Source organism: Tupaia chinensis, unplaced genomic scaffold (assembly GCF_000334495.1).
Source record: "Tupaia chinensis unplaced genomic scaffold, TupChi_1.0 Scaffold139431_1, whole genome shotgun sequence".
Classification (NCBI taxonomy): domain Eukaryota; kingdom Metazoa; phylum Chordata; class Mammalia; order Scandentia; family Tupaiidae; genus Tupaia; species Tupaia belangeri.
In genome coordinates this window covers 1,585,124-1,600,074 of record NW_006199316.1, presented here as the reverse complement: position 1 = coordinate 1,600,074, position 14,951 = coordinate 1,585,124, and the positions used below count along the sequence as shown (strand labels likewise).

At 40.4% G+C, this 14,951-nt stretch overlaps 1 protein-coding gene and 1 long non-coding RNA gene across 2 annotated transcripts in view; one reads left to right on the top strand and one right to left on the bottom strand.

Annotated features, from left to right (window-relative positions):
• Positions 1-3,023, bottom strand: part of LOC106736369 (uncharacterized) — a 17,971-nt gene extending 14,948 nt beyond the window's left edge. Inside the window, exon 1 of the long non-coding RNA XR_001371394.1 lies at positions 2,893-3,023. This is a non-coding gene — a long non-coding RNA (uncharacterized LOC106736369). The remainder of the gene's footprint in view (positions 1-2,892) is intronic.
• Positions 3,024-8,971: 5,948 nt separating this feature from the next.
• The window catches only part of NARS2 (asparaginyl-tRNA synthetase 2, mitochondrial), a 136,590-nt gene continuing 130,610 nt past the window's right edge, over positions 8,972-14,951 (top strand). The window contains exons 1-2 of the mRNA XM_006161901.2: positions 8,972-9,421; positions 14,134-14,243. Of these exons, the coding sequence (XP_006161963.1) occupies positions 9,281-9,421; positions 14,134-14,243 (251 nt within the window). The 5' untranslated portion in view covers positions 8,972-9,280. The remainder of the gene's footprint in view (positions 9,422-14,133; positions 14,244-14,951) is intronic.

The following is a 14,951-nucleotide window of genomic DNA, read 5'->3' as shown; positions in this document are numbered from 1 at the left end:
AAAAAAAAAAGAAAAGAAAAAAAACCTTCAGTTTCAATGCTATCCACAGGTTAGAAATCAAAAATGGGAAAAGATGCACCATGAAAATACTAATCAACAGAAAACCAGACTATAGTAATATCAAACAAAGAAAGTTACCAGGATAAATTAACATGATAAAAGTGGCAGTTCACCCAGAAGACATAAAAAAAAAACTTAATTATGCATGCATTCAATAGCAGAAGTTCAAAAAGTATGAAGCAAAAACTGATGACTGAAAGGAGATAAATTAATAATTATGTTGGGGGACTTCATGTCTTTTTCAATAATTAGTAGAATCAATGGACATAAAATCAATAAAGATATATAAAACCTGTGTAAAACAATCAATTAGATCTAACTTTTACAGAATATTCTGCCTGGTATTAGTAGAATACACATTCTTTTCGAATGCACATGGAATATTCACCAGTGTAAATCATATGTCATAAAACAAACTTTCACAAATTTAGGATAAATGAAGCAGTGTTTCTCAAATCAAGAATTTAAGCTTGGGGCCAGCAGGTGGCATGGTGATTACGGTGCTGGATTCCTATATAGTCAACCATGGTTTGCATCCCAGACCTGGTGCTTGAAAATCACACTGACCATGTGCATGCATGCCCAAAATTCCAGGAGAATGGAGGAAAAGGGATTATGTCATGGCAATACCCCCCTCAGGGGATGATTTCTCACTTTCCCTTTCTCGGTCTGTCTCTGGTGAGTGCAGGCACCCTTTGACACAATTCTAAATCATCATCCTCAAAGCTTTCCACCTAGGAGACTAGAAAATATAAGAGCAAAATAAACCTAGACAAACAGAAGGAAATAATAAAGAGTAGAAATCAAACTGAAAACCAAAAAGCAATACTGAAAATCAGTGAACCCAAAATTCGATCATTTAAAAACACGAATAAAATTGAAAAACCTCTCTAGTAAGACTGACAAAGAAATATAGAGAAAAATTACCAGTATTATTTATTCTTCCAATAGGAATTGAAAGAATAATTCAAGAATACTATGAGTAACTGTACACATATAATTTCAACAACTCTTAAAATTTTTAATTTTTTTTAATTTCTTATTTACATTTAACCGTTTTTTGCTAGAGGGCATGTGCACTCACCAGAGAGAGAGTGAGAAAGCATTCTCCATGGAGGATGGTTATGCCACAATCTTTTCTCATCCAGTTTTGCTTTTAATATCTTGCATGCGCATGAACACATGCCTAGAATATTTTTCAGGTCATTGGTCTAGCACTCAGCTGCATAGTCGGCTGTGGGATCCAGCTAGCTTAACCACTATGGCATCGGCTGGCCCTAGTTTTAGTAACTTTAATGAGAGAGAGAGAGAGAGAGAGAGAGAATATGTGGTATATGTTTATTATAAGGAATTACACAGGCTGACAAGTCCCAAGATCTGCGGAGTGAGCCAGGAAACTACAGACCCTAAAGAACCACTAGTCATTCTTGTCTGAGTTCAAAGGCCTGAGACCCAGAAGACCCACTGGTGTATTCCAGTTCAAAGGGTGGCAGATGTCAACAGAAATAACCAAACATAATTCAAATGGTTTATGCTAAGCACAAATATGAATGATAGTGACCAGAAAAAAACAAAAGTATTTCAGGGTGCTTAGAGGCAGTAGTTCCTTTATTCAAGCCTGTAAGCAGGAGACACAGGCAAAATTATAAATAGCATATAACTTCCTTCTTCCACTACCCACTACCTATTCCCTTTGCCTTCAGCAAGCACTTCAGCTGTTCCTGGTTCTTAACCTGGTGTCATGACCCAAACCTTCATTCCTCATGGCTCTGGGCCATTAGTAATCCTTCCTGGATTGGGTTATTGCAGTTTTCCAAGGACCTAAATCATAGATCACAGTAATACTCAGATTTATAAGGGATACCCTGTATTCCAGACATACTCTTCCCGATCTCCATTGCAGAGAGGGAGTCCAATTTGCCCTTGGTAGTCAGGATTGATCATCCAGCTAGTATAGTAGCTCCCTTTTCCTGGTGTTTCAGTGACATGGCCAGGCAGTGATCTTAACTTCTTTCAGTGGAAGCATTTATCCCTTTGGAATTCAGACTTCTAGGCCAGTCAGGAATAAAGCCACAGGAATAGGAAACAAAAATTTTGTTAGTGAGTCACTAGGGGTAACAGTGGTACCGCTCCCATTTCTACCTTATTTCCTAGACTCATTAATTCTGCTATGGGAGAAACAGCCCCATATACTGGATGCTGCTTAAGGGTATATATACCCTTTTGGAGAATTTTGCCTCATCCCTGTAGGGTATTGTCACCTAGATAGCATAATAAGTAAGTCTTCAAAAATACATTCCAATGTTCTCTCCAGCCATCTGCTTTCGGACAGTGAGGAACATGGTAGAATGAGTGACTTCCATGAGCATGGGCCTATTGCTAGACTTCATTTTCTGTGGAATGAATTCTTTAATCAGAAACAGTGCTCTGGGGACCAGCAGATGGTGTAATGGTTACGTCGCTGGACTCCCATGTAGTCAACCATGGTTCAAATCCTGGCCCTTGTGGCTTAAAACTCATGCTGGGTGCGTGTGCATGCATGCATGCATGCCCAAAATTCTGAAAGGAAAAGAGAAGAGACTGCAGCATGGCCATCCCCCTGGGGGAGGATTTCTCACTTTCTATCTCTCTATGTCTCCAGCAAGCACATGTGCCCTATAGCAAAAATCTAAAGAGAAAAAGAAAGAAAGAAAGAAATTAAAAAATAAAGCACAGTGCTCTGTGGAATACCGTCATGGCAGATAAAGTATTCTTTATGTCTATGACAGCAGTTAGGGCAGAAGCAATTTGTGCAGGAAAGACAAATACCTAACCAGAGAGTGGGACACTGACCATCTATGATGAAGTGGTTCAGTATAATCAGCTCATCACCAGATAGCAGGCTGACTCCCTTGGGATGGTGCTATATTGGAGATTCAGTCTTGGTCTCCGCTGCCGGCAGATGAGCACTGGCTGTAGCTATAACCGTGTTAGTCTTGATGAATTGTTGAGCCTATGCATAACTTTCATCCCTGCCACCAGGGCAACTTTGTTCATGCACTCATTGAGTAACAATAGAGGTGACTGGAGAAAGAGACTGACTGGTATCCATAGGACAAGTTACCCTATTTGCTCACCTACTGAGACCCTTGCCAGGGTCATCCTTTGGTGAGCATTCACATCAGAAACAATGTGGGTTTCTATCAGATGTTGAGTAGGTCTATTCCAATTATGCATTCTAGAACTGGAGAAATAACTTCACAGGATGGATCTGGGGAGTCAGTGGACCCACTGTGAGATGGACCTGTGCCTAAACCTCATTAATCACCTGACCTACATATGCTTCTACTCTAACTAATGGATGTTATGGGTCTCTGGGAATTAGGTGATCTGAGCCAGTATCCAGCGGTCCTTGAAAGGTCTGACTATTTCCTTTTCCAGTGTACCATGACCCTGGTAGGTCTCTCTGGGGAAGGCCAGGGGAAAGATGAATGGTATACAGTTTTGATGATATTTCAAGGTCCTTCCTTGAGGGGACTTTGTTTCCCCTTTGTTCAAGGGATCTGGTTCTGTAAACTGGCCCCAAGTCTGGAACTGATTGAGGGCCATGATCCTGCTTTGTGATTTGAATTAGACTTTTGTTCACTTGACCTAGAACTTTTCTGCTTATTTGCATTAAGTAATTCAGTAGATAAAATTAGATCTTCTGTATGATCCAGCATTCCCACTTCTATGTATAAATGGAAAGGAAAGGAAATCAGTATAACACAAAGGTATTTGTGCCCCAATGTTTACTGCAGCCCTCTCCACGATAGCCAAGATGTGGAAGCAAATTAAGTGTCCATCAGCTGGCAAATGGATAAAGAAATGTGACATATATTTAGACAAACTCCCCAAGGTTGTCTAGGGATCCCAAGAAAATTCTCAGCTTTCCAAATTAGCACAGGGGCCCCTTGATTTACTAACATCTTCCTGTTACTCTGAGAACATATATATGTCATACTTGTGTGTGTATATATGTGTGTGTGTATTATATATGTGTGTGTATACATACATATGTATATGGATGTATATGTGTACATATACATATGGGTACATATGTGTGTATATGTACACACACACATTATTCAACCATTTAAAAGGATGACATCCTATCATTCGACATTAAATGGGTCAGCTTGGAGAACATTATGTTAAGTGAAATAAACAGGCACAGAAAAAGAAATACCACATGTTCTCCCTCATATGTGGAAGTCAAAAAGCAAATGACCTTATTGAGATAGATGAAGAATGACTGCTAGAGGCTGGGAAGGATGGGGCAGGGGTTATCAGGATGCTGATTATTGAAAATAAAATTGCATGTAGATAGAAGGAATGATTTTTAGTGTTACAAAACATTTTAGGGAGAATAGAGATGGCTACAATTTGCTGTGTATCTCTAAGTAACTAAAAGGATTTTTAATGTTCCCAACAGAAGTAACAACAATGGGTTGAAATGATGTGTGTACTAATTATCCTTAACCATTATACATGGTGCTCTCATACTGTACAAATCACATGGTACAGAGGCCAGTAGATGGTGTGGAGCTTAAGGCACTGGATTCCACACAGGAGACTCTGCAGTCCTGGATCTGGATCTGGCAGCTTGAAAATTATGCTGGATACATGTGCATGCATGCCCCAAATTCCTCTCTCTGTCTCTCTTTGGCAAGCACACACACATCATATCACAAAAATAAATAAATAAATAAATAAATAAATAAATAAATAAAATCACATTGTACCCCTACAAATATCTACAATTATGTTCATTAAAAATAGTTTTAAAAAGTAATTTAGTAAGCCACCTATATTTTGTATCCAGGAACACCATGATTACCTAGCCAAGGCCATAGGTCTGCATGAGTCAGACTGTTCTGATTGCTGCTTTGAGTTTGCTATCCGTTATGTGACCACTCCCACGTTGACTTTGGTGGTTGAGTGCCACCATTTGGCCCCTACACCCAAAGATACATCTCTGTGTAAAATAGCCTTATCATGCACTTTCAGTTTAATACAATGTTACATTACTTGAACACCTAACTATTGCAAGGCAAATTACTTACGCACAGCTTACATGAGAGTTTATCCAGTTCTTCCTCCCCATCATCAACTCCCCAAGTTTCTGTAGAGATCCCTGGCAAATTCTCCACCTTTTGACTAAGCACAGGGATTCATCGATTTGCTAACATCTTCCTGTTACTCCAGGAATCCTCATTCCAAGTCTCAGATCCCTGGATGCCATCTGAACTCCTGACCTCTACATATTTTCTGTTTGTCACCAGGTTCTAAACTAAAGTCACTAAGTGGGAGATGATATTTGCTCTGATATTGTAGCTCTGGTTTTCCTCCCACCAAATGCTTACTTTTCATTTGACTTTTAACAAAAAGGAAAGGGGAAAGGCTCTAGATTTCTTGAAAGGATCAGACCCTGTACCTTCAGAACTCCTTTTATAATGTCAATATTTTAAAACCATCAAACTAAACAAGGCATATTTTAAGCAAGTTTACAGATTAGGATCTTGGCAGTACGTTACAACTAAATGTCAGAACTGGGTAATGTCAACATTAATCAAAATGCCCAGTTAGGAATTGAAATGATGCAGGAACTCCTTGAGTCTAACATTCAGGAGGTAATGTTGCATTAGCAGATTTCAGAGTTAACAATGTTAGCAAACTAAATTCGGAACTTCCTGAGCATATGTTGGATGTTAGCTGACCAGCATTGATATTAATCATACTTTGAACAGTAGACAATCTATAAACACCCAGTTTGCATCATGGAAGAAAACTGGCTATCTTCCTCCATTAGTGTTGAAGCCCTGACCATATTTTTTGTCGTACTTGAAATAAGTTCATTGACCACATTCCATCTACACCTTGCACATACTTCTGCAGCTAGAATTTACTGCCATCCATTCTGATTAATTGTTTTCAAGGAGTTATTTTTATTCATTGTCATTTTTTATTTTTTAATTTTTTTGAAGTTGACCAGAGAGACAGAAAGAGAGAAGGAAGTGATAAAGCAAGCTGCCAGGTCCAGGACTTAAACCACGGTCAGCCACATGGGAGTCGAGCCACCTTAACCACTACACCACCTGCCGGCCCCTCTAATTAATTGTTATCTGTCTCTCCCCCTCGCCTGCAAGACTGTTGAGTGCAGGGATTGTAGTTTACTGTAACCTGCCAGGTTTGCAATAGAATAAGCAGTGGTTTGGGATTTAAATTCTGGCCCCAGAAATTACTGTGTCATCATATGTAAGTTTCTTAACTTCTCTGAGCCTCATAATAATGACTTGTAAAACAAGAATTTTAATACCTACTGAGAATATACTATAGCATAAAGGTTCTTAGGTTATGAACAAGAAAATTGTATCATTAAGATTGTCTGATTTGGGACCAGCAGTTAGCGTAATGGCTATGTTGCTGGACTCCCACGTAGTTGACCGCAGTTCGAGTCCTGGACCCGGTGGCTTAAACTCACGCCGGGTGCGTGTGCATGCGTGCCCAAGATCCCGAGAGGAGAAGGGAGAAGGGATTGCGGTGTGGCCATACCCCTCGGCGGGGGGTGATTTCTCGCTTTCTATCTCTCTGCCTCTCGCTGTCTTTCTGGCGAGCGCATGTGCCCTATAGCAAAAACCTCTCCAAAAAAAGAAAAAAAAATATTGTCTGATTTATGCAATAGAAATATACTCTGGGTGACTTGAGAAAAAGTAACTAATGCAATATATAATCTGAGGTTGAGGTGGAAATTGACATAAAGGATATTATTGGGACAAATAGTATGATCTTAAAAATGGATTGTATATTACGGTGTTAATCTTAAATTTTCTTAATTTGAACACTGTGATCATATAGAAGAACATCCTTGGTCTTAGGAACTACACAATGTAGGATTTGAATGTAAAGGAGAATGATTTCTGTAACTCTCAAAGTGGCTCAGGATAAATTTATTGTGTGTGTATAAAACACAAGTATTTAGAATACATACACACTCATAAAAACATACAGAGAAAGCAATAGGGATATATGACAGAATATCATTAGTGAATCTAAGTAAAGGATTTGGGAGCTCTTTGAACTGTTCTTGTAACCATTTTAGTTTGAAATTATTTCAAAATAATTTAAAGTGAAATGAAGTGCTTTTAAGCATAATCATGGAGCTCTCAAAATGCACAGAAAGACTAGAGAACCAGGATTAGAAACTAGATAGGAATCGAGACAGAGACTACTCAACTGTCAGAGTTCAGCACTAGTAAAAATTGCTCTCTTTTTCCTCTTTTAATCATTTTGCATATAGTTCACAGTTCCAAGAGAGAGAAGTCTGTCCAGTGAGTCAATATGGGGGTGCAGGAGTTTCCAGAAGGGTTCACTGTTGTATTCCTCAGAACTCATAACAGTGCCTGGCTCAGGTACTTCTAGTAGGTACTCAAAAAATAATTTTTAATGCATTTTTATACTTAACACATAAGAGAAAACTTACACAGGCACCAGCAGATGGCGTAATGGTTACGTTGCTGGACTCCCATGTAGTTGACTGCATTTTGAGTCCTGGACCCAGTGGCTTAAAACTCATAACCGGGCGCATGTGCATGCATTGTCTAAAATTCTGAGAGGAGAAGGGATTGTGGTGTGGTCATCTCCCCTGGAAGGGTAGTTTCTCACTTTCTGTCTCTCTAGTGAGCACATATGTCCTATAGCAAACAAATATCTTAAAAAAAAAAAAAAAAAAAAAAAGGAAAAGGAAACTTATACAAAGAATCTTGGATCCCTTGCTTCCCTTTGGTAACTCCAGTTCTGAGCATTTTGCTAAGTGTGTGGCAAGTGCTCTAAAATAGTTGCAACTGTAGCATTGGCATGGCCTGCAGTTAAATTATTGCTGCTTAGTAGTGTAGGTATGCACATTCACAAGTTAAGCCGTCTTCTTTACTGATGAATGGGTTGTCCTAGACACATGGTCTACTTCCAAAGTAGGCCATAACTTCATGTCTATGACAAGATATGAAGAGAGGTGCTAAGAAAATATAGGGGCCTGATTTTAGAATAACCTGATTTTAATCACTGTGAGATACTGGAAGTAAATCTCTTCATCTATCAAAGTCTTAATATTCTAATGTATAAAACAGGATGTTCAGTAGTCCTTGTGTTCGAGCCACTGGCACCAGAAGAACTCCCCAACGCTGCCTAATAGTCATTATTTCCTCAGTGCATTCACTCTTCTATTCAGGTAAATATTTACTTCAGGCCCCCTCCATGCTCTTTCAATCATGAACATTTTCCCCCATCCTCACATAGCTGATGATCCCTTACTTTAATGATTCTTCCCAAAAGTTGTACAAAGCACGTCCGCTATACTTTATTTATGAAACTTTAGTTACACAGTTCCATGGCTACAAGTAAGAATTCAGTTAGCTACCGGCAAGGGAAACTGGGGAGTATCTTTATTATGGGAAGATACGTACCCAGCACCAATTCTGGGCATCTATTATTAGAGGGAGAAAAATGGGCATTAAGAGAGACTAGCAGTTTGTATTCTAACGAGTTTATCATAATCGTTTCCTGAGGTGAAGGACATCACCTGGAAGCTGGGACAGAGAGCCTCCAGTGCGCTTAATTCTGTCTGCCAGTCAAACTACCTTTCTTTAGTCCTTTGCTCCCCCACTCTAAATTTATCACAGTAGTCATCAGCCTCATCTGGAACTTCCAGACGTCAAAACTCACAAAATCCCACCCCAAGTTCCCTGGTTCTTTCTGCAGTAAGCGCTGATGCCCCTTGGCTCCGCCCTCCTGAGCTCATAACCCCGCCCTTGCCCCGCCTCCTTAGGCCGGCCTCTCAAGTACGCATGCTCTCTTCACCGGCTCGCAGCGTGATGACATAAGCGGCGCTGGTGTGTGACGTAGGGCTTGAGACGGCGGGTTGCTGGGTCGGTCGGGCGCTGGTTTAGAATTAGTGTGTGGCTCCCGAGAGTGTCCCGAACGCTTACAGCTCGTGGTTTCTCTTCGGCGTTTCCGGAGCGAGCCTTCTCCATTCTGCCCTGTTGGGAAGAGAGAAACGAAGGAGAAGCTCTGTGGGGACAGTTGGGGCCCCGAAGGAGAAAGCAGCCGGGAGTTCTGGAGTAGCAAAGCAGGGAGAGCTGGTGCAGACAAGGTCCAAACCCCCTGCAATCAGGACTGTCCCCTCTAGATCTGGGGCAGCTCCACAATGCTCGGGGCCCGGTTCCTGCTCCGAGCCCTCCGCTCCTGTTCCTCCGCCCCATGCCCCAGGCTCAACCCTTCTGCCAGATTGAGCGTGCGAGACGCGCTCGGGGCCCAGAACGCCAGTGGGGAGCGCGTTAAGGTCCAGGTTGGTGTATGGGAAGTGGGTAGTCATTTTCTTTCAGGGACTAGCTTTACTTATTAGAGACTTTATTCCATTGGGTCAAACCAGCAGGGAGAAGTTAGAAAACGTAGCCTCATGTGAGTCCACACTATTTTCCTTAGGTACCCGTTACTTTTTGCAAAATTTGCTAGTGACTCTAAAATGCCGACATTGTTTTATTGATGCCAGAGCATTAACTGTACAGGCAAATGTAAACAAACAAGCCCCTCTTCTCTACCTTTCTCGTAATATCTGCAGTTATATAGGTGTTGACTTGAGAGCTCCTTGAGAGCAGAAGCCATGTTGTTCCCTGTTTCGGTATTCATGTATGGTTGACTGTAAATACTGTTCAACTAAATCGTATCTTTCAGTGGAACTTTGCATGTAATTTTAAGAAGAACGAGTAGAATGTAGCAGTTCAAAAGAGCTCTGGGGTCAAGTTGCCTGAGTTTAAAGTATCTCATTAATGATGAGTATGTCACGTAGTGTGCTCTAAACATTAGTTTCCTTTTACGCAAGTGGACATACAGATTGAGTATTTCTAATCCGGAAATCTGAAATCCAAAATTTGAAGCTTTTTGAGAATATGATGGCACAAGTGGAAAATTTAATACCTGATGACATGTGACAAGTTATTTGTCATGTGACAGTCAAAATGTTCCAGTACAAGAATATTTCAAATTACCTTCAGGCTATGTATGTGTAAGATGTACATGAAACATAAGTGAATTTTGTGTTTAGACTTGAATTCCATCCCCAGCATGTCTCATCATATGTGTATGCAAATATTGCAAAATTCAAAACACTTAAGGTCCCTAACTTTTTAAATAAGGGATATTCAGTCTGTGATATTAGTTCCTACCTTAGAGTTCTGCAAATTAAATGAGATCATGGGTACAAGATACATAGAACAGTGGACTGCAGTCATTACATTCTCCTTGCTGTTGCTTCATAAGGATTTTCTCCCTTAATGGAGCAGCTTAAGCAGGATGGGTGACTTTAGGTTGCTCTGTCACACTTTTGGAGTTGTTTGTCCTCTTATATCGTTTCTAACAGTCCGATCACTCTGTCCATCTTTGCACTTTGGGTTTCATAATCTTTCCACATCAAAATAAAAATATTTTTGCATTCATCTATTAATTTGACATGCCTTAATGATATGCCTTAATCTTGTGCTAAGTCAGGAGAACATTTGAAGATGGTTTTGCCGCAAGTCAGAGACCATCTCATATAGTAGCTATCCACTATTGCAGCTCTCTGTGCTCGGAATACAGCCTACCTTAACTGAGATGTACTCTGAGTGTAAAATACATACCAGTTTTGAGGAGCAAAAACACTGCAAAGTACCCCATATATTTTTATGTTAATTACATGTTGATTGTGTGGGTCATCAGAAAGGTCATGACGTATTTTTTTGTTTTCCTTTGCAAAAATGTGTCGTGACTTTTCCCACGTCCCAATATTTTGAACGTAGTAGGTTAAGTAAAATCTATTAGTAATTTCCCCTATGTGTTTCTTTCATGTTGCCACTAAAAATTTTATATTACACTCGTGGCTCAAGTTTCTGTTGCATAGCCTTAGTCTAAAAGTTAAGACATAATTCCCAGCAATGTGATAATAGAGGTTAAATAAAGAGCTGTGTAAAAACATGTGATTCTGTAATTGTGTGGAGGTCAAGGAAGATTTCCTTCATGGAGGTGATATGTTAGCTTAGTCCTAAGGATATGTTCCCCAGACAGGGAAACTGAATATGGGGTGGAAATAGCATTCTAGAAAAGCTTGTTGATAAGAACTTGAAATGTGAAGAAAGAACTGCATCTGGATCCCAGCTCTGCTACTTGACATCTGTGACTTGGACTATTTTACTGACTTCTATAAATACATCTTTTCTTTCTAAAATAATAGCTTTAAGTTCTTGTGAAGATTAAGTAGAACAATATTTATAAAGAATTTAGAATAGAAGCAAGTTAAAAAGTGATCAGTAAATGTTTACCAACAAGTAAAACTGGACATGACTGTTGACTGAGCATGATAAAAACGCAGGTGCCTTGAGGATGGGGGAGGCTGTGGGATGATGAGGGGCCCAGGTGATTTACGCTTACTCATTGTAGTCCTGGGAAAAGATCCAGGCCTTTCTAGTCAAGCAGACTTGGGTTCAGAATTAGACTCTACCTTCTACCAGCAGTGCAACCTTCAGCTAGTTATTTAACTTCTCTGTGCTTTAGTTTCCTCGCTTGTAAAATGACAATCCTGATCATCCATAGAGCTGTTGGGAGAAGAGGACAAAACAGTATGAAGATAGTAAAACATTAGTTATGTAGTGAATACGGGGTAGGTGTTGAAAACACTTGGGGATTATGAAAAACGATTCAAAGCAGCTGAAGCATGGTTCTTTCCCTGAAAGCATTATGGACATGCAAGGAAGTGACCCATCCTAATAACCATGCCAGTAGGTTATGGTGGGTACGCAAAGTGATGGTCAGTACCATTTTTTCTAAATAGGATCATCATTTGCTTCTCCTTAGAGAACGAATGCCTGTCTCTACCCATTGACTTTATGCTTATGGGACACTTAACAATTGTTCACTGTCAGCTAGATTATTCTCCCTTAATTCCTATGCTAGTTAAGCTTAAAATGGGTATATTGAGAAAGTTGTTTTCATTGTTAACAGGTTTACTTGACATCTTACTTGTACTGACATATTCTTGTCATTTAAATTCAGATCGTTTTATTATTTTTAAAGAATTATTTAACTTTATTATTATTATTTTAATTTGACCAGAGAGAGACAGAGAGAGAAAGAAAGTGAGAAAGCAAGCTGCAAGGTCCGGGACCTGAACTGCAGTCACCCGTGTGGGAGTTCAGCATCCCCAAGTACCACGCCACCTGCTGGCTCCCTAGATTGTTTTAATTTTATATTTTACTTAACATGCATTCAAAATGGAAAAAATGTTAGAGTTTTTTGTTGCTGTTACAGTACTTCATAAAAGGTTTTTTAAAAATGAAGATATTGCTAGTCTATAAATTTATAATTTCCCTTTTGGGAATTTCATATAAAAGAAAGGTGACAATATGTGAAGAGGCCCTTGAAAATTTCATGGAAAATGCATGGGGGGGAAAAACGTATGCATGCATTTAAAATATGTTTGCACAAAAAGAAGCTGGTACTTTAATTCCATTTTCCACAAGCTTTTTGAAGTCCCCATATATGCTTTGTTATTTATAAGGGGACATGAAGAGAATACCTGGAGTAGCCAATATTGAGCTGATTAGTTATGTGAATTAGGTTCATTAGTTTGATGGAATATTAGGTATTCGTTCAACCTGAGGAGCTTTATTAAAACAAAAGGTGGGGGGAACCAGCAGTTAGTGTAATGGCTATGTCGCTGGACTCCCACATAGTCGACCGCGGTTCGTATCCCGGACCCGGTGGCTTAAAACTCACGCTGGGCGCGTGTGCGTGCGTGCCCAAGATCCCGAGAGGAGAATGGAGGAGAAGGGATTGCAGCGTGAACATCCCCCCTGGGGGGTGATTTCTCGCTTTCTGTCTCTATGTCTCTCTCTGTCTGTCTGGCGAGCGCACGCGCCCTACAGTGAAAATCTCTCCAAAAAAACCCAAAAAAACAAAAGGTGGGATGTCAAAGTGAAGCGGGCCACCTTGAGGTTTAGCAGGATGGCAGCCATTTAGAAACTTTAAAAGGCCTCTAACGAAACAATCTAAAGTGCTGAGTTATAGGGAGGTCTGTTTGAGGAATGGTCAAATGAGAAACCAGGAATAGGAAAGTATTTGAAGAAATCAGAATAATTACTCAGGAGAAAGCCATTAACTCTCTAGTGAGGAATGATTTTGCACCTGCTTATAGCTTGTATCCTTAAATACTGACACATACGGAGTTTTTGAAGTAGTTTGGTGCTTGCTGCCTGTCTCCACGTACTGTGGCTACAGAAATAAACTCCCTTCTTCTCCAGCCTCTGCTTCTTGTTTCACTGACCACAAGTAGAAGCAGCCAGACTTAGTTGCCAGTAACAAAAGACTTAGTATGTCAGTAACAAAAGCATCAATCTCACAGTGATAAGAACCATACCAAATTGTGTATGTAGATGGGTGAACTAATCAGTTCATCTGCTGAGGCACATTACGGTTTTTGGTCCTTCATTTACATGTGTGTGTGATGAAAATGCACAAATGTTCACTTTTTTTTTTCTTTTTTTGAGGGGGGGAAGAGGTTTTTGCTATAGGGCATGTGTGCTTGCCAGAAAGACAGAGACAGAGAGCGAGAAATCACCCCCCAGATGGGATGGCCATGCCGCAATCCCTTCTCCTCCATTCTCCTCTTGGGATCTTGGGCACACCCGTACATGCACTCAGCGTGAGTTTAAGCCACCACGTCCAGGACTCGAGCTGTGGTCAACTACATGGGAGTCCAGCAACCTAACCATTACGCCAACTCCTATCCCAATGTCCACATGTTTTTTTTTTTTAATTATTTAATTTTATTTTTTAATTTGCTCTACTCTAGGACACGTGCGCTCACCAGAAAGAGACAGAGAAAGAGGGAAAGTGAGAAAACAAGCTGCCAGGTCCAGGACTCAACTGCGGTTAGTCATGTGGGAGTCCAACGTCTTAACCACCAAGCCACCTGCTGGCCCCACATTCATACGTTTTAAGCTTCCACTTATAAGTGTTTCTCTTTAGGGATGGATTCGCTCAGTCAGATCTCAGAAGGAAGTCTTGTTCTTGCATGTAAATGATGGATCATCTTTGGAAAGCCTTCAAGTTGTTGCCGATGCAAGTTTTGACACTGGGTGAGTTTTTTGTGTTTTTTGAGTGCTTTTTTCCCCCCCCCCTTTTCCAACTTCAGTTCTCTTCACTTCCCTAATCCAGTGTTCACATTGCCCCCTGAGTGGTCTTTCTAAACAGATCTTTCCATAGCTTTGAAGGTAAATCCAAATACTCGGAATTAAGATCCTTCAGCTCAGGCCTTTCCCTCTGTACACCATCTTTCCATGCCAATATCTCCTCCTCTGCTTTGCTGTAGTCTTTCTTACCTACTTGAGGCTCCCCTAAGCCATTCTGCTCTTGCTGCCTTCTAGGTCTTGTATGTGCTGCTGCCTGTGCCTGGCACGGCCTCCTCGTCACTGTTCACATCTCCAGTTTAGGCTTATCCGATGTTCCCATTCCCAGACTGCCTCATGCCCCTCTTCTGTGCTCCCCGGCATCCTGTGCCCACTCTGTCAGACTGTATCACTCTGGATAGTAAACAGTTGTATCCTCGTTTGACCCCTCCTGTAGACTCAGTTCCTTGAGGTCGGGAATTGTGTCTCTTTCATTCTTGTGTTCTCGGCCTTTAGCACAGTGCTGACAAAGTGACCATTAGCATTTTTTGAATAATGGAAGAAACTTTTATGGTTTCATTCATCAAGTTTTAAAATCAATACTGTATTTATCTAGGGTATAAGCTGTGAAGAGCATAATTTAATTCTAATATATATTGTATAAATATATTCTACATT